Source organism: Scyliorhinus canicula, chromosome 6 (genome assembly GCF_902713615.1).
Source record: "Scyliorhinus canicula chromosome 6, sScyCan1.1, whole genome shotgun sequence".
Classification (NCBI taxonomy): Eukaryota; Metazoa; Chordata; class Chondrichthyes; order Carcharhiniformes; family Scyliorhinidae; genus Scyliorhinus; species Scyliorhinus canicula.
In genome coordinates, this window is record NC_052151.1 from 102,900,191 (window position 1) to 102,926,684 (window position 26,494).

Below are 26,494 nucleotides of genomic sequence, written 5' to 3' on the forward strand. Positions count from 1 at the left end.
AGATCAAGAAATTTTCAGTACATGTTGAATTTTCTTTTGTTCTTAAAAACATTACACTTGAAGTAGGCCCAGCTACAAAATTGGACACACCATCGAGCGTTTCTGCTCCCTCGGCCTGTTGGTAGAGGTGGCTCTATATCTTTTGGGTGCAAGGACAATTGTAGGTATGATTTGAAGAGATATAAGATTTTATTTAAGGAATTGACTCCTATACCCCACCAACTGGAGATTAAGTTTACTTTGTGATTTCAGTCATTTAAAATCTGGTTTCTCAGATGGGGAATTAACAGATTTGAAATGCTTATTTTCCCACTTTCAGATATAGCTTTACCAAATTACCACTCTTTTTAAATGGTTAAGCAATGTTTGACAATTTTTAAATTGCCCAATTGCACTGGTTTTTGGCAGATTTAATGTTCTGTGATATGCAAATACGTTTGAAACTTTGAGTGGAGAGGAGGGAATCTGGGGGAGGGGGAATATTTTTTAAACCCACAATTGTGGATTTCTACAAAAGTAGAGAAAGTTTTCAAAGCTTTGCTTAGTCTTCGTCACAACTTTATTTGATAGTGAAAATGTTTCTCTCCATTATTTCAAAGCGATGGCCTCTAAAATGTTGTGCTTTAGAATTTGAAAACCATTTTCCTTAACATGGAAAGGCAAAATACAGCGAATGCTGGAAATATTCCGGTCAGGCAGCATCTGTGAAGTTAATATTTCAACTTGTAAAATTAAAATTCTCCACATATGCTGCCAAACCTGCTGTGTATTCCTAAATGTAGATGTGATGTTTTAATGCAAACTTTTTTCCATTCTCAATGTGGGTATTGCCGGCAAAGTTTATTGTTCAGCGTTAATTTCTCTTAGTAAAATGATAGTGATCTTCTTGAGCCACTGCAGTCTGTGATGGTGCTCTGCCTCCACTGTTGCCCTTGTCCTTCAAGGCAAGTCATCAGTTGCAGCTCTGCATCCTATCACTAATTTAGTTTACTGTAAGTATATATTTTGTCTTTTTTCATTTCTGTTGGTAGGTTGTCTTCCAGCTTCAGGTGCAAGTTATAGTAAATAAAGCAGACTTCCAATGTTACCATTACTGGTTTATTCTGAGTTACACGAGAAATTAGTAATTAAGGCCACATTATACATTAGATCTTACATTTATTGTAGAATTTAGATTGAGTGATTTAACTAAACAACTTACATTTTGTGCCATGTCCCTTGCATCCCAAGGACAGCTCTTGAGCACACTACAGCCTTTTGAACTGAAAGCATAGCTTAAGCTATTTTTTTGACTCGCATATACTAGAGAAACTTTCTTCAAATTAAAATACCATTTGTTGTGGGAGGGAAATTGTTGACTTTGATCATTGAGATCATGACGATACAAATGCTGCTAATCTTTATTAGTATCACAAGTAGGCTTACATTAATACTGCAATGAAGTTACTGTGATAATGTTCTCTTCACTCAAATTCTATTTTGCTTATTGGGTTGGTAATCGTTTGACTCAGTTGCACTAGTTACGTTTGATCTTTTGAGCCAAGGCTTTCAGGTTGGCAGGAGAGCCCCAGAGAGTACCAAATATGCTTTTTTCATTCTTTAATGACTCGTCTTGTGACAGTTCTCTCCCTGAAACCACAACATTCTTAATGGCTCTAATAACTTGTGAAGATCCGTTAGTGTATTGATTCAGCCAATTTTCTGCCTCTTCCAGGCAACTATCCCCATCAGTCGATGTTAACAGTTCATCGGCCAGACCAATCTTCAGCCCTGTTGCAGGATCCACAGGCTGAGCGTTACTCAACAGTTTAAGAGCATTCCTATATCCAATCAATTTAATCAGTCTGGTTGCTCCACCCCAGCCTGGTGTCAATCCCATGTGTTTATGAACAAAGCGAATCTCACTTCCTGAAGTCATGAGCCTGTTTTAAAATACAAGCAAACATGTGTCAATATGGTAGTACAGTACACACAACTGATGTGTTACAGGAGAATATTAAAGTTTAGAACCACATTCCCAGTGATGCAGGTGGGGCAAATCTTTTCCTTTTTTAAAATAAATTTAGAATCCCCAATTAAGGGGTGATTTAGCGTGGCCAATTCACCTACCCTGCACATCTTTGGGTTGTGGGGTGAGACCCACGCAGTCACAGGGAGAATGTCTAGTGAAGAAAATCTTTTCCAATCTGAAATAACCTGAACACATGTATTGTCAGTAGGTTCATTGAAAATCGGTTCCGAGGTTCTTCCGCAATGCTGAAACCATCATTAAACAAAGCTATTCACACAGCAGGAACTTTATTCTGATGATGCATTAACACCGAGGGCTTATTTTTGTATTTGATTTTCAGCCCCACAAAGATGGATAGGCAGCACTGGTTTCCTGGTGTGCCTTTCCACTGAGTAGCAGAAATTTGATCCTGCATTAAATGTGGCATCCTGGCCATTCTACATCATGCCAGTGATTGATGGTCAATTTGCACTTTGGTTTATACCGCAAACATTCAAACGGTATTACAGAATAGTGCCAATTCTGATCTTGCATGTATTTTGGTTCATTTCTCCCAGAATCCAGGGCTGCTCATGCTTATTGAAGATTATTTTCTTTCAGGGAAGGGGGGATTATTCTGATCAAAACCAGCATACCACAACTGCAAAATGGCAATTTCCTCAGCCATTTAAAAAAAAAAACCCACAGCATAGGGCAGGAAAAAGAAAGCTGCCTCTAGTCCAAAGATTTTGAACTGGGGTCCATGTGATGAACATAGTTTTTCCCTCTGGGGATAGCCACGTGCCAGAGGGTAATATCTTTGACAATTTTGTGTACTCTTTTTCTGGTACATTTGTTAATATAAGCTATTAAAAAGCTCTAATTATAGGGTTTTCACTTGAATAGCTGATACTATATTTGAGATTAGCACAGAGGGTCACTAGGAATCCCATCAATTCCAAATTGTCTCCACAATCGTGCAATAACTCCAAAGGAGAAAAAAAGTGAATAATCACTTTACCAACCATGGCCGAGCAAGACAGGGAAATTGGATTAAAGTAGCCATTTCTTATAGTATGGCTCAACTCGACACATGAAAGTTTCAACGTTGCTGAACTACATTCACAGATGGCTAGAATACTTTTCTGTAATGCAATTGCAGTAGATTCGAGGCAATCTTCTGCACAATAATTATGAATCCATACTTTCTGGTGTAATTTTTTTCTTTAACGAACATGCAGCTTTTGGTGGTTATGGGGGGAAAAAAGTTCTATTATACGAAGCTCCATAGAGCACTTCACATCAAGGTTTAATTTTTTTTTAACTAAACAAGGTAGAGCAGGGAGCAATACCATTGCACTTGGGAACCAGAATTCCAAAAGCCTTAAAAACGAAGACGAAGGGAAAACTGGTAAAAGGTTATACAGTTTTGCGATAATTCAAACCAATGAGTTAGAATTCTGAAATTCATAATGAATCTCAATTTTAACAGTAATAAGTGAGAGAGGGGTTGGCATATTGATCTAGAAAGGAATTGGGAGGTATGATCAGTAAGTTCGCAGATGATACCAAAATCGGTGGAATGGTAAATAGAGGGGAGGAAAACCTTAAATTACAGGCTAATATAGATGGACTAGTCAGATGGGCTGAACAAGATAAAGTTCAATTTACCACTGAAAAGTGTGAGGTGATGCATTTTGGCAGCACAAACCAGGCAAGGGAATACACAATGAATGGTAGGGTCTTGGAAAGTGCAAAAGACCAGAAGGATTTTGGCGTACATATCCCTAGGTCCCGGAAGGAAACAGGATATATCAATAAGGTGGTTAAGTAGACAAATGGGCTACTTTTATTAGCTGAGGCACAGAATAAAAGAACTGGGAGATTATTATGGAGCTGTATAAATTGCTTGTTAGGTCACAGCTAGAGTACTATGTACATTTCTGGTCATCATACTATAGGAAGGATGTGATTGTGCTAGAAAGGATGCAGAGGAGATTCACCAGGATGTTGTCTGGGCTGAAGAGTTCTCGGCTATCAAGGGAGGTTGGTACGGTTGGGATTGTTCTCCTTAGAGCAGAGAAGGCTGAAGTGGGATCTGATTGAGTGCACACAATATAGACATAGATAGGAAAACTCTTTTCCCTTTAGTTGAGGGGGAGCAAAGATTTAGAGGGAATTTGAGGAAAAACATTTTAATTTCTAGGGTGGTGGGAATCTGGAACTCACTACCTGATAGGATGGTAGTGGCAGGAACCCTCAACGTTTAAGAAGCATTGAGAAGATCACGAAACGCTACAGCACACAAGGCTACAGACAAAGTGCTGGAAAATGGGATTAGAATAGGTGTTTGCTGGCCAGCACAGACACGATGGGCCAAAGAGCCTCTTTCTGTGCTGTAGAACTCTGACTATTCACAGTTCAGCTGGAATAAGACAAAGTCAAAGAAAGACATTGTGTGGGAGAGGGAAGTATAAGGGGGAGAATGAATGAGTGACCCATTGAATGATTAGGTTTTTTTCTTGTATCTTGAGCCTTTCCAGACATCAGTAAAATACATAGAAACCTTGGAAGAATTTAGGCCTGAGAGTTAAAAATGGAGGGGAAAATATAGCATTGTGCAAAGAACAGGAATCACTACTTCTTGAAAGCATCTTCCAAGAACGCACGCAAGGGCGTAAGGATAGGTAATGTTAAGCAAGTTAGTAAAAGGAGGCAGCTGTGGGAAATGGGAAAAAAGTTTTATTTGAAAAAGCTTCAAAAAGTGAAGCATGTATTTGCAATAATACTTCACATTTATGCTGTGAAAGAGTTAATCATAAGAGTCACAGGCAGCAACATTAACATGGTATTATAAACCTGCCCCACCCACCAGAAAGAATAAGAGAAACCAACAAACTGACTATTTTTTGATATGAATTGTTTTCACTCGAGGGTTAATTGGGAAAAAAAATGAGTTTAATTTATTCTTCTGGTCAAAAACTTTCACCCATCCTGTGACTTCATAGTGCTAGCTTTCTGAATATATCTCGACTTAAATGAGGTCACTAGGTTGATGCAACATATTTGCAAGCTACAGATTGAATTTGGACACCATATTCAAGGTGTCAGTAAAAGATATGTCACATGTACAATGCTGTTTACTTCTATCTCAGCAAACATTGGGAAAATATATTAATTTAGCTAAAGTTTATGGAAGGAAGTTGTCTAATTAACCAGAAATAATTGAAAATGCTTTTGAAGTCAAATTGTTCAGGGTACGTGGCTGATAAGATGGCTACTATACAAATGAGTTTAAAAGCTAGTTTAAAAAATATACCTTTTGAAATACACCTGAAAACTGCCCAACCTTCCCAAACTGTGCATATGCTGGATGAACAACTGATCATACCATATCTTGAATTTGCACTGTGTTCCTGAGAGAGCATGTTGTTAGATGAGCAAATATGATTAACAGTTAAGATCATTCCTGAACAAAGTAATTTTGTTGAATCCCATTAAGTTCCGATACACGATTCAATACTGAACTAAGTATTTTCCAGGTACATCTACTTTAATCAAAACTTCATTTTGCTATTCATTACTAAATTTACTTGATCACTCGTACAAATATGTGCAAACTCATCATTGTTACATTAACTTGCTTCCTATGAACAAGACTTCGATACAATAAACTACTCACTGTTTTGAATGAACAATATTACATCCTTTTGGTGAGCCTTTTCACTGACTGTTGTTACAGTTAAATTTACAAAACAAGGGAACTTGTCACCCAGTCAGGTCTTAGACATTTTCTCTCATCTCCTCTCCATCAAAAAACACAAAACTATCTGCATAACCTATATAAACTAGAAAAAAAAGTGTTTAAATAACGAATTTTTACTGAGCATTTTTTTAGGTAAAGCTAAATTTCCACTCAATTCTCCCCTTATCTTCACCTCAATTTCGTCAAAATTATTTTAAAAAATTCCTGAAAAATGTAATAACGGAACACTGAAGCATCCGAAAGGGACTGTGACTAGTTCACTGCTCATTAGTTGAGGAAAATAGTTGAAATTTTCCTCATTCTGAAAACATTGTACTTTAGTTGTCATCAGGCAGGTGACCTTATTGTGACGCTGTTCTTTGCCACAGAAGGGGAATTGTGCCTCATTCAACCTTTTGCCTGGACTTTCTGCCAGCTTCCCAACTTGATTACCTCCCTGAAAGAGAAGTGTCATTTTTTTTATTCTGAAAATCTGTCAACTCGTAAATAGAACATGGAACAAATCTACAGTATTACTAATGCTTTTAATCTGAATAGTTGCCTACAGAGAAAGTAATCTATAATAGATGTAGCATTGCAAACACTATTTAAAATGAGCAGAAAGTAATTCATTCCACCAGTACTCCACAGCAATGACATCTATTGAAGGGATGGACAATGGAAACCTTGAATAACCTATTACCTACCAGCTGTTATGTTTAAATTGGTGCTCACTTGTATATAATAGTAATGTTTGCAGAATATAGAATTTTGTTTTAAATACAGAGTTTCGACGGTTAAGGGATGATCCAATTGCACCGATTAAAATTATAAAAGAATTCGATATGATCAAGGCAGAGGAGCCATTTGCTCTGGTGAGGAATCCAGGACGAGAAGGGACAATCTTAAAATTAGACCAATGTCATTTAAGAGTCAAATTAGGAAGCATTTTTCCACATAAAAGGGTGGTGGAAATTTGATATTCTCTCCCACAAAATGTTACAGGCTGCTCGGACAAATTATATTTTCATGACTGAGATCAACACGATTTCATTAGGTAATCGTATTGAGGGATGGGAATCCAGCACAGGTAAAGGGGAGTTAAGGTACAGATTAGTCGTGATTTAGTTGAATGATTGAATAAGCTCAAAGGGATGAATGACATACTCCTATCCCTCTCTTCCCCATTTTAAGCTTGTTCAAAATATACTCATTTCTGTCTTCAGCTAATATTTTCCTAACATAGTAGCATAAAATGAAGGTGGAAGCAAGACTAAGATGTTCAGCTTTAAACATCCCTTCCCATTCTACTAATCAAGAGATCCACTAGGAAAGAAAAGTGATCTGGAAAAATAATTCAAGTGTTTTCCTCCCCTTGCTTATAATGGCGCAGTGATGATAATCAAGAACCGTGCAGCTGCACAAATTATCTTGATCTTCTCACCCCTCCTCAAAAAATCCCATACTCAACCCATCTCCAAGTTCGTCTTTCTCTCAAGTTCTTAAACATGTTGTAACATCCCAAGTAAGTGCATGCCCATCTTTCCAGAAACTTATGCTTCTTTCCAAGCTGTTTTCTGCCTCAGCTCCACAGTAAAATGGTCTTATTCAAATTAATAAGTTCTCTGTAACTGTGACCTTGGTACTCTAACTCTCCCAAACAACCTGCAGCCTTTGACACGGTTGGCCTCACCATTCTTCTCCAACAGCTCTCCTCCATTATCCAGCTGAGTGAGACCACTCTCAATTGGTTCAATTCTTTCAAATCTAATCACAGTCAGAGCATCTTCAGTCATGGCTCATCTTCTTGCCCCACTACCTCAGGAATTCCCCTAAAGATTTATACCCAATCTCACCACTCCAATCCTCATTCTTATGTCACCCAAAGACATTGTGCAGAAAGAGAAGACAGAGAAGACAGAGATTCCACTATTTACTGATAACGCCTGGCTCTACCTCTTCATCAGACCCTTTTCAACTTCTCCGCTACCTATTTGTCAGCCTGCTTTACTTGCATCCAGACAAAGGGAGACGCTGCAAATGTATTGAAACATTGTGAAGACTAGAATCAGTCATCCTCTTTGGATGCCGTTGTTACAAAATCTATACCCTCACTTACCCATCTCAGATAATACTGAGCAACCTCAGCAGGTCTGACAAAGCTGGGCCTTGACAAAGAGTCATCCAGACTCAAAATGTTTGCTCTCTTTTCTCTCCATAGATGATGTCAGACCTGAGATTGTCCAGTATTCTCTGTTTTTGTTTCAGATTCCAACATCTGCAGTCATTTGCTTTTATCTTCCAGTTATAGCAATCTTAGCATCCAATTCAATCCTCAACTAAACATCTGACGCCACAACATGGATAATCTCATTGATGGGATATGGGCATCACTGGCAAGGCCAGCATTAATTGCATAGTCCTAACTGACCAAGGGAGGTGGCAGTGAGCTGCTGCCTTACTGCCTCTACAGTCCATGTGATGTAGTGTGTACGCAATGTTGTTAGGAAGGGAGTTCCAGGATTTTAACCCACCGACCGTGAAGGAACTGCAATATATTTCCAAGACGAATGGAATGCGGCTTAGAGGAGAACTATTACCATGAGCCTCCTGTCTTTATTCTTCTAGGTGGTAGAAGGTTTGAAAGGTGCTGTCGGAGAAGTCTTGGGAGAACTGCTGATAGCTATGATGTCAGCCAATGGAGAATTTTCCCCTCCATTCCCATTAACTTCAATTTTATCCTTAATGCCACACTCAATGAATTGATGTCGAAGGCAGTCACTCTGGAATTCAACTCTTTTATTATTGTTGGACCAAGACTGCAATAAGGTCCATAGCTACGTGGGCCAGGTGAATTCAAACTGAGCTGTGGGAGCAAGTGTTGCTCTACAGCATTGTCGACAACGTCTTCCATCATTTGGCTGATGGGATGGGAGAGCAATTTGGTTGTCCTGCTTTTTGTGAACGGAACATTTCTGGGGTTTTCCTCTTTCTCAGGTGAATTGCAGTTTGCAGATGTACCGGAACAGCTTGATTAAAGGCACAGCTAGGTCTGGAGCACCAGCCTAGAGTTAGGATTTTGTCCCAGCCCATAGCCTTTGCAGTATTCAGTGTCCTCAGTAGTTTCTTGATAGCACATGGAGCGAATCAAATTCGCTGAAATCTGGCATCTGCAATGTGGGGACCTCAGGAGGAGACTGGGATGAATCATCCACTTGGCACCTGTGTCTGAAGATGGCTGTAAAAGTGTAATCCTTGTCCTTTGCATTCATGGCTGATATCTGCCATCTTTGAGGATGGAGATGTTATCGTGGATATCATAAAATTTACAGTGCAGAAAGAGGCCATTCGGCCCATCGAGTCTGCACCGGCTCTTGGAAAGAGCACCTACCCAAGGTCAACACCTCCACCTTATCCCCATAACCCAGTAACCCCACCCAACACGAAGGGCAATTTTGGACACTAAGGGTAATTTATCATGGCCAATCCACCTAACCTGCACATCTTTGGACTGTGGGAGGAAACCGGAGCACCCGGAGGAAACCCATGCACACACGGGGAGGATGTGCAGACTCGACACAGACAGTGACCCAAGCCGGAATCGAACCTGGGACCCTGGAGCTGTGAAGTAATTGTGCTATCCACAAGGCTACCATGCTGCCCAAAAAGGTGTTGTGGCACCTCCTCCTCCAACTTGTTTAATTACCCACCGTCACTTACGACTAGATGTGGCAGGACTGCAGGGTTTTGATCTGATCCACAGAATATGAGATTACTTAACTCTGTCTGTTACATGCTGCATCCGCCATTAGCATGCAAGCAAGTCCTATATTGCAGCTTCACCAGGTTGGCAGCTCATTTTTAGGTGTACCTGGTGCTAATCCTGTCATGTCCTCCTACACGCCTGATGATAATGGTAGAGTGAAAAATATGCGGTTACAGATTGTGCTGGAATACAATGCTGCTTCTGATGGCTTAGATCATGTCATGGGTGCCTATTTTTGAGCTGTTGGATCTGCTCTGATTCGATTCCATTTAGCATGGTAGTTATATCACAGGGCAGGAGGCTGCTCTTAGTGGTCCACAAGGACTATGCTCTGGTCACTCCCAGCAATACTGTCACGGCCAAATGCAGCTGGGAAAATAGATTGGTGAGGACAAGGTTTTTTCCCTTGTGTTGTTCTTACTACCTGCTGCAAGCTTAGTCTGGCAGCTATGTCCTTCAAGGCTCGAACAGCTTGGACAGTGGTGGTGCTTCCATAGCTCTGTTAGTGGTGGACATTGAAAACTCTCACTCACCCTCTGTGCCCTGTGACCCAAAAGCTCCACACATGTTACAGGCCACCTTTTGTTAAAACCCATCACCTCCAGATTCAACTGTTCTAATGATCTGCTGGGCGTCTTCCACCCTAGTTCAGCTCACCCAAAGCTTTTGTGCCCATCACCTATCCTGCACCAATGTCTGCTCACAATCAGCTCTGTGCTCAGTGACCAATATTGCGTCCTGATCCATCAATGCCTCCAATTTAAAACTTTTCATCCATGTTCAAATCTCTTCATGATGCCCTGCCTCCAAATTCCTGTAACTTCCTCCGGCCTACAACCAATATTTCCTCTTCAGCTGCACAGCCGCATAGCGCTCTAAAAGTTCTCACACAGCTGTGCACAAGTTGGCTTCTCTGAGTTGCCATGCGTGTGGCTGTGCAAAGATGTTTGAGGGGCTCCCGTACACTCTTTAAAAAAATAAATAAAATAAACTGAGGGTATATTGCAGAATTCCCAGAGGGTTAAAGGCAATATGCCAATGCATGCATTGCCCACTCCATTTGACCCACCCTTGGTGGTTGAGCCACCTTGAATCCCAATCCATGGAACTTCCCTCCACCTTTAAGACCCTCCCTAAAACTAAACTTTTTGATCAAGCCTTTAGTCACCCTTCTAATATCTCCTCCTTTGGCTCAGTGTTAATTTTTGTCTGACTAACCTTCCATGAAACAAACATTTTTGCACTAAAGATGCAATATAAAATGCTACTGTCATTGACCAGTATTCAAGGTATGAACAATTGTGCAGTTCCATGGACACACAAAAGCATGCAAGCATCACCCCTTTGTTTATTTGCATTTAAACCTCTCATCCACACTGCTGCATTTCTACTCCTTCCCACCTATTCTTTATCCCACATTTTACAACTTATGTATGAATGAAAGAAGGATTGAGATGCCAACAACCACCACAATCACAAAATCATCCGATCTTTCAGCAGTTCTTTTAATTATACAGCATGTATCAACAAAGATCGCAATTGATAATCAGTGCCTGATGTAAAAAAGGGAAAACACCACTCTTTACAGAGATTTTCTTTGGTATTTAAGTTTTAAATTTTAGAGGGGGAAACCAGTACGTTCCATCAGGTCCCAGTACCAAGCACTAATAAAATCACTCCTAAATATCTAGTTTCCACACCATTGAAACAAGTCTCAATTAATATTTCTCACTTTTCCTACAATTTATTTTTCTTTTTTTTTTTTAAATAAATTTCGAGTACCCAATTCATTTTTTCCAATTAAGGGGCAATTTAGTGTGGCCAATCCATCTAGCCTGCGCATCTTTGGGTTGTGGGGGCGAAACCCACGCAAACATGGGGAGAATGTGCCATTTTTCCTACAATGATTGCTCTCTGGACTATAAACATCAGCAAGTGAGAACGTAACACTGCTCACTGCTGGCTTAAATACAAAAACAGCAAGGTTATTATAATTAAGAAAATAGAATATATTTTTCATATCATTAAATAGAATGGTATTACTTTTCATCCTACCCTCTGCTTCAAAGGAATAGAATCTAAAAGGATTTCAGTAAGTAGAAAACAAAATCAACGTTAAAATTTGATTTTACTGCACAAAATTTTAAAGTACGTACTGGAAACCAAGATTGAAGTGCTTTTATGTTTATAAGTTTTGGAAATTATTGTGGCATTATGATATCTAAATCAATTGCTGCTTCATTTTGTCTAAGCTAAAACTAAATTAATCGGGTGTTTTTTACCTTATCTATGGCATTAATTAGTATCAAACTTTGCTGCTTACCTGAAATCGCAGGCGGTAGTAACTTCTGCTCCTCCTCCCAGTGCCTTTCCCTGGACTAAGGCTACACTGACCAGAGGTAGCCTGCACTAGGAATTTCAGAAAGGTGAATAAACTTCTAATGCATTTAATGTCCAAAATCAATTGATCACAGATCAACATATAAATCACTATTCAAAGAATTAAAAGCAAATGTATTGCATTGTGTTTTTAACAGTACATGTGAAATACAGTGTGATCCAAAAAAGATAAAATTTGTTCAAATTAATTGTTAAAGTTTGAAATTACACAAACGTGCTTTGGTTTAAGATCCTAGGCCCTGCCTTCTTATCCACAGTACAATCAATTACTAAACAACTCTTCAAAAAAAATTACAGGTTGCAAACCAAATCTCGAATGGTGTTCTGAAAAATTTTGAAAACACACTTAATAAATTCTGGTGGTCAACAATGTTGGAGATATAGGCATATAAGTTTGGTGGAATACCAAGACGGTGGTGTAGAAATTCAGAAACCAAAGGATTTTGATTTTGGCTGTAACCAACGGCAGAAAATTAGAAAACATCAGAAAACAAAGACAGAGGGCGTTTCCCTCCAGGGAGTCACCGCAGTCCCGCAAGAGGTCCGAGTTGGAACCCTGCCCTGAATGGGCGGGACCGAATGACGCTCGCGGAAGTAGGTCATAAACCTACTTACGGCGTACATGCACGGAGTGCAGGACAGGGTATTCGGGGCCATGGGAGGTTGGATCGGTGATGGGTGGGTGTTCTAGAAAGGAGGTGGTGCTGCAAGGGTGCTTGGGGGCCGCTCAGGGACCCCATGGTGGGTTGTCAGCACTTGGGGGGGGGGTCTGGGGTAGTGTCCGTGTGTGTGGGGGTGACATTGGCCATGGGTGAGTGGTGTGTGGGACCCACAAGCTCACTTAAAGATCGGGGCATCCTTTCAAAATAGCGGCCCGATCTTGGAGTCCAACTCTGCAGTGCTCAAAAAAATTCTACGGTGAGATACACCCCAGGGCCCAAATCAGTGACTGTGTGTCATTGAATAGCGGTGTGGAACTCGCGAGCCGGCAGGGAACTCCCTGAAAAACCCACCACAAATTAACTTTGAAAGCTTTTGGGAGAATCGCGCCCAAAGAAAATAAAACTTCACAAATCTTGAATAATAGCATCTAATTGTCACTAGATGGCGGAAGTTGACTAAACAGTTTGTTACAAAACATTTTGAGAATGCTGAACAACATCTGTGATATAATTTATTTCTGTACCCACATGATTTACATAGTTAATCTGAAGGTTGATGAAGATTGGTTTGTGTTTATAAAAAGCTTTGAGCACCAATGTATATTCTAATACATTATATATTTAAAAAGATTCATGGGCATCGCAGGCTGTGCCAGCATTTACTGCCCATCCTTAATTACCCCTGAGAGGGCAGTTAAGAGTCAACCACATTGCTGTGGGTCTGGAGTCACATGTAGGCCAGACCAGGTAAGGCTGGCAGTTTTCCTTCCCTAAAGGACATTAGTGAACCAGTTGGGTTTTTGCAACAATTAACAATGGTTTCATGGTCATCATTAGACTTTTTTTATTCCAGATTTTTTTTTTAAATTGAATTCATATTTCACCATCTGCAGTGATGGGATTTGGACCTGGGTCCCCAAAGCATTACTCTGGGTCTCTGATTTACCAGTCCAGTGACAATACCACTACGCCTCCGCCTCTATTTAAATACCGCTGGAAAGGGAAACACAAGATTCCAAATCAACCCCAAGGAAAACAATTTAACTGCATCTACTTTCTCTATGTCACCTGAAAGTGGAGGTAAGGGGACAGAGTCAGGATCCCCATTCAAACACACTTGTTTCAAAATATATACTTAGAAAATGCCATCAAACTGAGCAGACTATTAGCTTTCCAATTTAGAAAAGATATTCCAGAGTTACAATTGTAAAAATAAAGCTAATTTCACATGAAATCCAGAAATGGACCGATTAATCACAATCCCTAAAATTCAGAATTACTTAACGTTTAGTTCTAATCTGTATGCAATCTACAATTGTTGAAGAACATCATGGGCTGAATCTTCTATGCTCCTATTTCCTAAGTTAGTCTGTATTTCTCACTCTTGACATAGGCCAGCTGAGAAACATGGAGCGTAGCTGCTCCTGTAGTCCTTCAGTGTGGTGTAGGACCATCAAGGGACGTGAAGCCACACACCCTTCGTACAGCATTAGCTGCCGTATTCCCGTGAATTGAAGTGTTGCAACCACTTTGACATGAGAGAAGGCAAGTGTGTAAGGAAAGTGGGTAGGATAGGTTGGAGAGGGGTGCTCGGGGATGGGTACTAGTTGGTGGGTCAATAACAATTACCCAGGAGTTAGAACTGGTTCTAATCCTTATTTTCTTCCCTGGATAATTGTTCTACTGAGTGAGTCAGAACTAACTGAAGGCTCCGACTTTAAATCAGTTTCGAAGGGTTCCACACAGGGAGCTGCCCAATGGAAATTGAAATCTCCTGGGGAATTCCTGTGTGTTCCTTGAGGAGGCCCTCAGAACATCTACCGGGATACCTACTGAGTATGACCCACCAGAGAACAGAAGATCTGAGCCATATGTTACTTTAAAACCCGAAAACAGAGCAGTCTGGAAAGACTGATAATTTAATGTTTCAAAAGATATAGCCCTCAATCAGCACTGATCAGTCCGGATGAAGGATTGCATGCCTGAAATATTAATTTACTCCTTTACTCTTAGAAATTCTGACTTATCTGTTGCTTGTTTCCAGCATTTCATTGTCAGTTGTTCAGATCTCTATCAATGGCAATACCGATTTACTTTTTAATCATATATTAGTACCTCAGAAGCCTCGTCAGGGTATTCTGCATAAACATGCAAATCCTCAATCCATCCTAGAAGGAAAATGCAGAAGCTTTAATTTCTGATTGTTATCATCCTACCTTTGGACAGCAAGATTCTTGCTCATTCTATTGATATCAATTTAATCACATTGTTTAAAATTCCCATTGTCTCCGGTTTCATATTAATTTTACCTTTGTGCTCAAGTTGAGAGAACTAAAGAAACAAAGGTAATATGCAAATACGATTATTGTTCCAATCTAAATATAGATTTGAACAATGCACTGCCCAATGTGATGAAAATCGGTTTGAATCGAATGAGAGTCTTTCTGCCCGAACCCTTTTGGGTCTCCTACACTGCCACATCAAAAACTATGGGACTGACAGGGCACCAAAGGCCAGGTTCATTAGTTGCTAAAGTGAAAACAAAACCAACATTCTAGCCCATTTAAAGCAAATCTATTTATTGAAAATAAGCACATCAGGAATGATTATCCTAAAAGAATGCAGCTGGCAGTAGTAACTGTACTAAATTTCAAGTCCATTCGCAATAGGAGAACAGAAGAATGTACGAAACTGGAGCGGGAGGACACCTCCAGCCTGCAAGTCCACTCCGTCATTCAATGAGTTCACAGCTGATCTTCCTGTACCAGCCTCCCCGGACAGGCGCCGGAATGTGGCGACTAGGGGCTTTTCACAGTAACTTCATTGAAGCCTACTCGTGACAATAAGCGATTTTCATTTTTCATTTCTACTGCAACAGCATTTTCCTGCATTATCGTCATGTCCCTTGATGTTCTTAATATATAGGAGATCTATCAATCTCAGTCTTGAACATGGTCAGTGACTGGGCCTCCATTGCCCTCTGAGTGAATGATCTGCCATTTATTCTGAGACTTTGTCCCCCGGTTCTAAACCCCCAGCCAGGGGAAACATCCATCCTGCATCTATCTTGTCGAACCCTGAGAGACATTTATATGTTTAAATGAGATTACCTTTCATTCTTATAAACTCCACAGAATAAGGGCTCAGTCTATATAATTTTTCCTCATAGGGCAATCCCTCCATCCCAGGAATTAATTTAGTGAATCTTTGTTGCACTACCTCTCTGGGGTAAGTATAGCTTTCCTGAGGTAAGGAGACCAAATGTGCACACAATACAGCAGATGCAGTCTCACCAAGGCACTATATAATTGCAACAAGACATTTTACTCCTATACTCAAATCCTCTTGTAATAAAAGCCAATAAAAAATGTGCCTCCTTAATTGCTGTTCCTGCATGTTAGCTTTCAGTGACTCATGAATAAGGACACCCAAGTCTCTCTGAAGTTTAACACTTCTTGTTTCTTTTTAAAATTAATTTACGGGATGCGGGCGTCGTTGGATAGGCCAGCATTTATTGCCCATCCCTAGGAGCCCTTCAGAAGGTGGTGGTGAGTTGCCTTCTTGAACCGTTGCAATCCCCAAGGTGTAGGTACACCCACTGTGTTGTTAGGGAGGAAATTCCAGGATTTTGCCCCAGAGACAGTGAAGGAACAGCAATATATTTCCAAATCAGGGCGGTGAGTGATTTGAAGGGGAACCTCAAGGTGGTGGTATCTGCTGCTCTTGTCCTTCTAGATGGAGGGTTTGAATGTTTGTGGAAGGGGTAGCAATCAAGCTGGCTGTTTTGTCCTGGATGGTGTTGGGCTTCTCTAGTGTTGCTGGAGCAGCACTTATCCGGGCAAGCGGAGAGTATTCCATTACACTCCTGACTTGTGATTTGTAGAAAGTGGACAGGCTTTTGGGAGTCAGGAGAAGAGTTACTCTTCGTAGGATTCCTAGCCTTTGACCTGCCCTGGTAGCCACAGTGTTAATATGGGTACTCCGGTTCAGTTTCTGATCAATGGTAACCAGGATGTTGATTGTGGGGGATTTAATGATGGTAATGCTATTGAATGTCAAGGGACGGTGGCTATATCCTCTTTTGTAGGAGATGGTCATGGCCTGGCACTTGTGCGGCACGAAGATAACTTGCCACTTGTCAGCCCAAGCCTGGATATTGTCTAGATCTTGCTGCATTTGGACAGTCTTGATTGTCTGAGCAATCATGAATGACGTTACATTATGAAGTTATCCACAAACATCCCCACTTCTGATCTTATGATGGAAGGGAGGTCATTGATGAAGCGGCTGAAGATGGTTGGGCCTAGGACACTACCCTGGGGAATTCCTGGAGCTGAAATGGTTAACTTCAAACCACCAAAACCATCTTCCTTTGTGCCAGATACGACTCCAACCAGCGGAGAGTTTCCCCCCAATTCCCATTGACTCCAGTTTAGCTAGGGTGCCTTGATGCCATACTCGGTCAAATGCTGCCCTGATGTCAAGGCCGGTCATTCTCACCTCGCCTTTGGCATTCAACTCTTTTGTTCACGTTTGAACCAAGGCTGTAATGAGGTCAAGAACTGAGTGACCCTGGTGGAACCCAAACTGAGCATCTGTGAGCAGGTTATTGCTGAGTAAGTACCGCTTTATAGAATTATCGATAATTCCTTCCATCACTTTGCTGATGATGGGAGTGTACACTGAAAGTTGGGTTGGATTTTCCTATTTCTGGTGTACAGGATACACCTAGCCAATTTCCCACATTGCCGGGTAGGTGCCAGTGTACAGGAGTTGTACTGGAACAGCTTGGCTAGGGGTGTGTCAGGTTTTGGAGCACATGTATTCCCAGTCTCTCTTTCTGTTTTCCCTACTGAAGAGGATAGCCTCACATTTCTCCACATTGTATTCCATCTACCAAATATTTGTCCATATGCTTAGCCTCTCCAAATCCCCTTGAAGCAGCTTTGAATACTTCTCACAAATCACACTTCCACCTAGATTCATGTCATCTGCAAACTTGGAAATATTACATTTAATCCCCACATCCAAATCATTGATATAGATTTTGAATATCTAGGGCTCAAGCACGGATCCTTGCAGTGCCCCAATAGTCACAGCCTGCCAACCTGAACATTAACCATTTATTTCTACTCTCAGTTTTTCTGTCCATTAACCAGTTTGCAATCCATGCCAGTATATTACCACCAATCCTATGTGCTCTAATTGTGCTAACTAAGCTCTTACTAAGATCCAGCAGAGGGCAGCAGAGTGGAGCCACTGATTGGCTGTTGCGGGGAAAATTTGCATCAGAGCATTGCGGTCACTGTATCCAGAAGGTGGTTTGTGGAGGAGCTGTTGTCATGTGACAGTGAAACCCCAAACACTTCTTCAGTGTTTCCCTCCCTACGTCCTCCTCGAAACAAAAAAAAACAATCACTGTAAGGATCCCAGCCGAGTAAAGATCAAGAGGGAGACTCGAGGGCAGGTAGAAGTAGAAAGAAATTGAACCGTGACATCACAGCCAGCAGGTAAGTGATTGACTGGTGACTGGTAAGTAGTTTTTCTTTTCCCTGAGGTGTGTTGATAAGGTAAGGTTTTTCTATTTCTATTTTTTTTTAATCGTGTAATTGGTAACAACTTTTCTGTTTTTTTCCTTTTTCATTTATCTATTATTTGATATTATAGTTGGACTAAGTTAAGTTTAAGATTAACATAGAACATAGAATATACAGTGCAGAAGGAGGCCATTCCATCTATCGAGTCTGCACCGACCCACTTAAGCACTCACTTCCCCCCCCCTATCCCTGTAACCCAATAATCCCTCCTAACCTTTTTGGTCACTAAGGGCAATTTATCATGGCCAATCCACCTAACCTGCACATCTTTTGGACTCTGGGAGGAAACCGGAGCACCTGGAGGAAACGCACGCAGACACGGGAGAACATGCAGACTCCGCACAGACAGTGACAAAGCGGAGAATCGTACCTGGAACCCTGGCGCTGTGAAGTCACAGTGCTATTCACTTGTGCTACCGTGCTGCCCCTAAAAATGGCAGGAAATCTCAGACCTCTTGCTCCTCTTGCTCAATGGGGGAGCTCAGGGACGTGCCCAATGTCCTTGGCTCCTTCACGTGCGGGAAGTGTGTCTAGCTGCAGCTCTTGTTAGACCGCATGACGGCTCTGGAGTTGCGGATGGACTCACTTTGGAGCAGCCGCGATGCTGAGAAGGTCTTGGATTGCACGTTTAGCGAATTGGTCATACCGCAGATTAGGATTGCTGAAGGAGAAAGGGAATGGGTGACCAAAAGGCAGAGAAAAAAACAGGAAGGCAGTGCAGGTGTCCCCTGCGGTCATCTCCCTCCAAAACAGGTATACCGTTTTGGATACTGTTGGGGGAGATGACTCACCAGGGGAAGGCAGCAGTAACCAGGTTCATGGCACCGTGGCTGGCTCTGCTGTACACAAGGGCGGAAAAACGAATGGAAGGGCGATAGTCATAGGTGATTCAATTGTAAGTGGAGTAGATAGGCGGTTCTGTGGTCGAAAACGAGTCTCCCGAATGGTATGTTGCCTCCCAGGTGCACGGGTCAGGGATGTCTCAGATCGGCTGCAGAACATTCTGAAGGGGGAGGGTGAACAGCCAGTTGAAGTGGTGCATACAGGCACCAATGATATAGGTAAAAAACGGGATGAGGTCTTACAAGCAGAATTTAGGAAGTTAGGAGCCAAGTTTAAAAAGTCGGACCTCAGAGGTAGTAATCTCAGGATTGCTACCAGTGCCACGTAGTAGTCAGAGTAGAAATGAAAGAATAGGCAGGATGAATGCGTGGCTTGAGAGATGGTGCAGGAGGGAGCGATTCAGATTTTTGGGACATTGGGACCGGGTCTGGGGAGGTGGGATTACTACAAATTGGACGGTCTACACCTGGGCCGAGCTGGAACCAATGTCCTTGGGGGTGCTTTTGCTAACGCTGTTGGGGAGGGTTTAAATTAACGTGGCAGAGGTATGGGAACCAAATGAGGAGGTTAGTGGACAGTAAGGAGGTAAGGAGGTAGTAACTGAAGCCTGTAAGGAACTCGATCATGAAGTCAGCGTGACTAAGGGGAAGAGTAGGCAGGGAGCAGATGATGAACGCAAAGGGACTGGTGGTCTGAGATGCATTTGTTTTAATGCAAGATGTGTAGTAGGTAAGGCAGATGAACTTAGGGCTTGGATTAGTACCTGGGAGTATGATGTTATTGCTATTACTGAGGCTTGGTTGAGGGAAGGGCATGATTGGCAACTAAATATCCCAGGATATCGATGCTTCAGGCGGGATAGAGAGGGAGGTAAAAGGGGTGGAGGAGTTGCATTACTGGTCAGAGAGGATATCACAGCTGTGCTGAAGGAGGGCACTATGGAGGACTCGAGCAGTGAGGCGATATGGGCAGAGCTCAGAAATAGGAAGCGTGCGGTAACAATGTTGGGACTGTACTACAGACCTCCCAACAGCGAGCGTGAGATAGAGGTACAAATATGTGAACAAATTATGGAAAGATGTAGGAGCAACAGGGTGGTGGTGATAGCAGATTTTAATTTTCCCAACATTGACTGGGATACACTTAGTGTCAGAGGTCGAGATGGAGCAGAATTTGTAAAGAGCATCCAGGAGGGTTTTCTAGAGCAGTATGTCAATAGTCCAACTCGGGAAGGGGCCATACTGGACCTGGTGTTGGGGAATGATCCCGGCCAGGTGGTTGAAGCTTCAGTCGGGGATTACTTTGGGAATAGCGATCACAATTCCGTAAGTTTTAAAATACTCATGGACAAAGACGAGAGTGCTCCTAAAGGAAGAGTGCTAAATTGGGGGAAGGCCAACTATACCAAAATTCGGCAGGAGCTGGGGAATGTGGATTGGGAGCAGCTGTTTGAAGGTAAATCCACATTTGATATGTGGGAGGCTTTTAAAGAGAGGTTGATTAGCGTGCAGGACAGACATGTCCCTGTGAAAATGAGGGATAGAAATGGCAAGATTAGGGAACCATGGATGACCGGTGAAATTGTGAGACTAGCTAAGAGTAAAAAGGAAGCATACATAAGGTCTAGGCGACTGAAGACAGACGAAGCTTTGGAAGAATATCGGGAATGTAGGACCAATCTGAAACGAGGAATAAAGAGGGCTAAAAGGGGTCATGAAATATCTTTAGCAAACAGAGTTAAGGAAAATCCCAAATCCTTTTATTCATATATAAGGAGCAAGAGGGTAACTAGAGAAAGGATTGGCTCACTCAAGGACAAAGGCGGAATGTTATGCGTGGAGTCAGAGAAAATGGGTGAGATTCTTAACGAGTACTTTGCATCGGTATTCACCGAGGAGAGGGACATGACGGATGTTGAAATTAGAGATAGATGTTTGATTATTCTAGGTCAAGTTGGCATAAGGAGGGAGGATGTGTTGGGTATTCTCAAAGGCATTAAGGTGAACAAGTCCCCAGGTCCAGATGGGATCTATCCCAGGTTACAGAGGGAAGTGAGAGAGGAAATAGCTGGGGCCTTAACAGATATCTTTGCAGCATCCTTGAACACGGGTGAGGTACCGGAGGACTGGAGAATTGCTAATGTTGTCCCCTTGTTGAAGAAAGGTAGCAGGGATAATCTAGGTAATTATAGACCGGTGAGCCTGACGTCAGTGGTAGGGAAGCTGCTGGAGAAGATACTGAGGGATAGGATCTATTCCCATTTGGAAGAAAATGGGCTTATCAGTGTTAAGCAACATGGTTTTGTGCAGGGAACGTCATGTCTTACCAACTTAATAGAATTCTTTAAGGAAATGACAAAGTTGATTGATGAGGGAAGGGCTGTAGATGTCATATACATGGACTTCAGTAAGGGATTTTGATAAGGTTTCCCATGGTAGGCTGATGGAGAAGTGAAGTCTCATGGGGTTCGGGGTGTACTAGCTAGATGGATAAAGAACTGGCTGGGCAACAGGAGACAGAGAGTAGTAGTGGAAGGGAGTTTCTCAAAATGGAGAACTGTAACCAGTGGTGTTCCACAGGGATCCGTGCTAGGACCACTGTTGTTTGTGATATACATAAATGATCTGGAGGAAGGTATAGGTGGTCTGATTAGCAGGTTTGCAGATGACACTAAGATTGGTGGAGTAGCAGATAGTGAAGGGGACTGTCAGAGAATACAGCAGAATATAGATAGATTGGAGAGTTGGGCGGAGAAATGGCAGATGGAGTTCAATCCGGGCAAATGCGAGGTGATGCATTTTAGAAGATCCGATTCAAGAGCGAACTATACGGTAAATGAAAAAGCCCTGGGGAAAATTGATGTACAGAGCGATCTGGGTGTTTAGATCCATTGTACCCTGAACGTGACTGCGCAGGTCGATAGAGTGGTCAAGAAGGCATACGACGTGCTTTCTTTCATTGGAAGGGGTATTTAGTACAAGAGTTGGCAGGTCATGTTACAGTTGTACAAGACTTTGGTTCGGCCACATTTGGAATACTGTGTACAGTTCTGGTCGCCACATTACCAAAAGGATGTGGATGCTTTGGAGAAGGTGCAGACGAGGCTCACCAGGATGTTGCCTGGCATGGAGGGCGCTAGCGACGAAGAGAGGTTGAGTAGATTAGGATTATTTTCATTGAAGTCTACAAAATCATGAGAGGTAAAGACAGGGTGGATAGCAAGAAGCTTTTTCCCCCAGAGTGGGGGACTCAATTACTAGGGGTCACAAGTTCAAGGTGAGAGGGGAAAAGTTTAAGGGAGATATGCGTGGAAAGTTCTTTACGCAGAGGGTGGAGGGTGCCTGGAACGCTTTGCCAGCGGAGGTGGTAGAGGCAGGCACGATAGCGTCATTTAAGATGTATCTAGACAGATACATGAATGGGCAGGGAGCAGAGGGATACAGATCCTTAGAAAATAGGCAACAGTTTTAGATAGAGGATCTGGATCGGCGCAGGCTTGGAGGGCTAAAGGGCCTGTTCCTGTGCTGTAATTTTTCTTTGTTGTTCTTCTTTGTTCTTGTGAGGGGACCTTCTTATAATCTTTATTAGTGTCACAAGTATGCTTACATTGCACTGCAATGAAGCTACTGTGAAAAGCCCCATGTCGCCACCTACGGCGCCTGTTTGGGTACACCGAGGGAGAATTCAGAATATCCAATTTACTTGACAAGCAAGTCGGTAGGTACTTGTGGGAGAAAACCGAGCATCCGGAGGAAACCCAGATAGATACAGGGAGAATGTGCAAACTCTGCACATTCAGTGACCCAAGCCGGGATTGAACCCAGGTTCCTGGCGCTGTGAAGTAACAGTGCTAACCACTGTGCTACCATGCCCTTCAAAATCTGTCTGAAAATCTAAGAGCACTGGTTCCCATGTATCTATAATACAAAACTTATAACATTTAGAAAAAATATAAAAGTATAACATTTTCAATAGAATTGAGGATGAGATTTAAATAATTGGACTTTAACAATGGCTCCCCAACCTGCCAAGTTACCAGAAGTGAAGTAATAATGTGTCTTGAGTATTTGCTTACTTACCTCAGGGTTTGACATTGCTTTAACTGCATTTAGATCAGAACCAGAACAGAATGTGTTGTCTGCACCTCTCAGAATAAGACCTTTGCCATTAGTCCAATGCTCCAGTTCTTCCACCCTATCCCGTAAATCTAACATCATCGTTCCTTGCAAAGGAAACAAAACAAAGTTTTTAAAAAGAGGAAAATATAATTGTGTCAAAAGTATTACCACTAACGATTACCAGATTGGTTTGGAATAATTAATGCATTCAAACTTTTCTGTCAATTCTCCCCACTGCTTAGTAACTGCCCTTTATATAAATTGGTAAAACATTCCTTGGCAGCCACAGGACAATATTATACACATGTACACGCTGTAGAAAATTAGAACTTATATTTGGAACATTGTCTTGTATTCCAGTTAGCAAATGTGTCTTTCTAATTAACAGCATTCATCAAATTAGGAGTGTTTGTTGTGGAATAAATATCAATTGTAGTGTATGACTTGGACGCTAAAAAATAATTAAAAGCTCTTGTTTAGCAGGGGAAGGAGGAAAAGGCTATACAACTCTTTAAAAAAATGAGATCCTAGTCATTTTCAAAAATTTTAACTGCATTAATATGATTTCATTTCTGTCCTATACCAAAAGAACTATTCTCAACATCTTTCTATGTTGGAGCGAACAATTTCTAAACCCATGTACAAATGGACACTTACGTAGGTGTTAAAACTGATGCAAGGCAGAAAACATTGAGGCCGGAGGCCAACTACCAAGCTTATAAACTTAACACTTGCGACTCATTTTACAAATTAAATATCATGAGAAGTAGGATTAGAATTTTCCAAGAGAACTGTAGGGCTGCCAGACTAGTTATAATGCCCGCTGCACATCACTCTGACTAAGATAAAATGAACTCTGCATATGCATGGTTGCAGAAAAACTGAAAGCTCCATTTGCCCAAATCAAATTGCTGGGTAGATTTTAATATTAAAAGAGAGTTAGTTGGCCATCCTTTTGTGGCCATGGCATATAAATCATAGGTTACATTGTCCAAATTTTGTTTTAAAATGCTGGATAAACACAACAGGCTAAGCAGCTTCTGTGGAAAGAAACGATTAATGCTTCAGGTCTAGTGACCTTTTATCATGATGCTGTACATTTTGTTTCAATTCAAAGTAGTTTGGGGTTTTATCTACACAAAACTGTGCAGTATAACTAAGCCAATGAAAACAGAATTTAAATGTCAGTTCAACGATTTGTAAGTCTCAGTAAAATGTCCTTTCTTGACGGTTTCCCCTGTCTCCATTGTTCAGTATTACCAGCTGACTAAAGCTGAATATTGTTATTGGATTGCATTTGTTTATTGTCACGTATACCTAGGTACAGTGAAAAGTATTTTTCTGCGAGCAACTCAACAGATCATTAAGTACATGGGAAGAAAAGGGAATTAAAAAAAACATAATAATGCAACACAAGGTATACAATGTAACTACATAACACCGGCATCGGATGAAGCATAGAGGGTGTAGTGGTAATGAGGTCAGTCCATAAGAGGGTCATTTAGGAGTCTGGTAACAGCGGGGAAGAAGCGGTTTTTGAGTCTGTTCATGCGTGTTCTCAGACTTCTGTATCTCCTGCCCGATGGAAGAAGTTGGAAGAGTGAGTAAGCCGGGTGGGAGGGGTCTTTGATTATGCTGCCCACTTTCTCCAGGCAGCGGGAGGTGTAGATGGAGTCAATGGACGGGAGGCAGGTTCGTGTGATGGACTGGGCGGTGTTCACGACTCTCTGAAGTTTCTTGCGGTCCTGGGCCGAGCAGTTGCCATACCAGGCTGTGATGCAGCCAGATAGGATGCTTTCTATCGTGCATCTGTAAAAGTTGGTAAGGGTTATTATGAACATGCCGAATTTCCTTAGTTTCCTGAGGAAGTATAGGCGCTGTTGTGCTTTCTTGGTGGTAGCATCGACGTGGGTGGACCGTTGATGCTGACAGGGGTGTGTACAGTACTTTGCTTCCTGAAGTCAATGACCAGCTCTTTAGTTTTGCTGGCATTGAGGGAGAGATTGTTGTCGCTGCACCACTCCACTAGGTTATCTACCTCCCTCCTGTATTCTGACTCATCGTTATTCGAGATCTGGCCCACTATCGTCGTATTGTCAGCAAACTTGTAGATGGAGTTGGAACCAAATTTTGCCACGCAGTGATATATGTGTACAGGGAGTAGAGTAGGGGGCTAGGTATGCAGCCTTACGGGGCCCTGATATGGAGGACTATTATAGAGGTGTTGTTGTTCATTCTTACTGATTGTGGTCTGTTGGTCAGAAAATCGAGGATACAATTGCAGAGTGGGGAGCCAAGTCCAAGGTTTTGGAGCTTTGATATGAGCTTGGCTGTGATTATGGTGTTGAAGGCGGAACTGTAGTCAATAAACAGGAGTCTGATGTCGAGATGCTCTCAGGATGAGTGTAGAGTCAGGGAAATGGCATCTGCTGTGGACCGGTTGCGGCGGTACGTGAATTGCAGTGGATCAAGGCGTTCGGAGAGTATGGAGGTGATGCGCTTCATGATCAACCTCTCGAAGCACTTCATTACGACTGAAGTCAGGGCCGGACGGTAGCCATTGAGGCACATTGTCTGGTTCTTCTTTGGTACCGGTATGATGGTGGTCTTCTTGAAGTGGGGACCTCGGAGTGGAGTAAGGACAGGTTAAAGATGTCCGCAAACACCTCTGCCAGCTGGTCCGCGCAGGCTCTGAGTGCACGGCCAGGGATCCCATCCGGGCCCGTCGCCTTCCGAGGGTTCACTGTCAGGAAAGGCCGATCTGACTTTGGAAGCTGTGATGGTGGTTGTCATGGAATTTACAGTGCAGAAGGAGGCCATTCAGCACATTGAGTCTGCACCAGCTCTTTGAAAGAGCACCCTATCCAAGCCCACATCATCACCCCATCCCCACAACCCAGCAACCTCACCCAACACTAAGGGCAATTTAGTGTGGCCAATCCACCTAACCCGGACTGTGGAAGGAAACCGGAGCACCCGGAGGAAACCCACGCACACACGGGAAGAACGTGCAGACTCCGCACAGACAGTGACCCAAGCTGGGAATCGAACCTGGGACCCTGGAACTGTGAAGCAATTGTGCTAACCACCATGCTACCATTATGGGCGAGTTATGGGCTGCTGGGGCACTCGACAGCGGATTGTTGGTTACCTGCTCGAACTGAGCATAGGATGCATCGAGTTCATCGGGGAGGGGTGCGCTGCTGCCGGAGATACTGCTCGGCTTTGCTTTGTGCCCGTTATGTTGTTTAGTCCTTGCCACAACCGCCGAGGGTCTGTCTGTGACTCTAGCTTGGTTTGATATTCTTTCTTGGCATCTCGGATGGCTTTGCGGAGGTCGTACCTGGATTTCTTGTATAGGTCAGGATCGTCT

General features: G+C 42.3%; 1 protein-coding gene across 4 annotated transcripts in view; it reads right to left on the bottom strand.

Moving 5' to 3' along the window:
• Positions 1 to 1,084: 1,084 nt before the first annotated feature.
• Positions 1,085 to 26,494, bottom strand: part of echdc1 (enoyl CoA hydratase domain containing 1) — a 45,790-nt gene continuing 20,380 nt past the window's right edge. For 3 of the 4 annotated variants that reach the window (XM_038799775.1, XM_038799773.1, XM_038799774.1), the window contains exons 3-6: positions 23,083 to 23,225; positions 14,679 to 14,731; positions 11,825 to 11,905; positions 1,085 to 1,922 (exon numbers count right to left, since the gene is read on the bottom strand). In XM_038799775.1, the coding sequence (XP_038655703.1) occupies positions 1,517 to 1,922; positions 11,825 to 11,905; positions 14,679 to 14,731; positions 23,083 to 23,225 (683 nt within the window). In that variant the 3' untranslated portion in view covers positions 1,085 to 1,516. Of the gene's footprint in view, positions 1,923 to 11,824; positions 11,911 to 14,678; positions 14,732 to 23,082; positions 23,226 to 26,494 lie in introns of all 4 variants that reach the window. The other variant, XM_038799776.1, reaches the window with a different exon arrangement.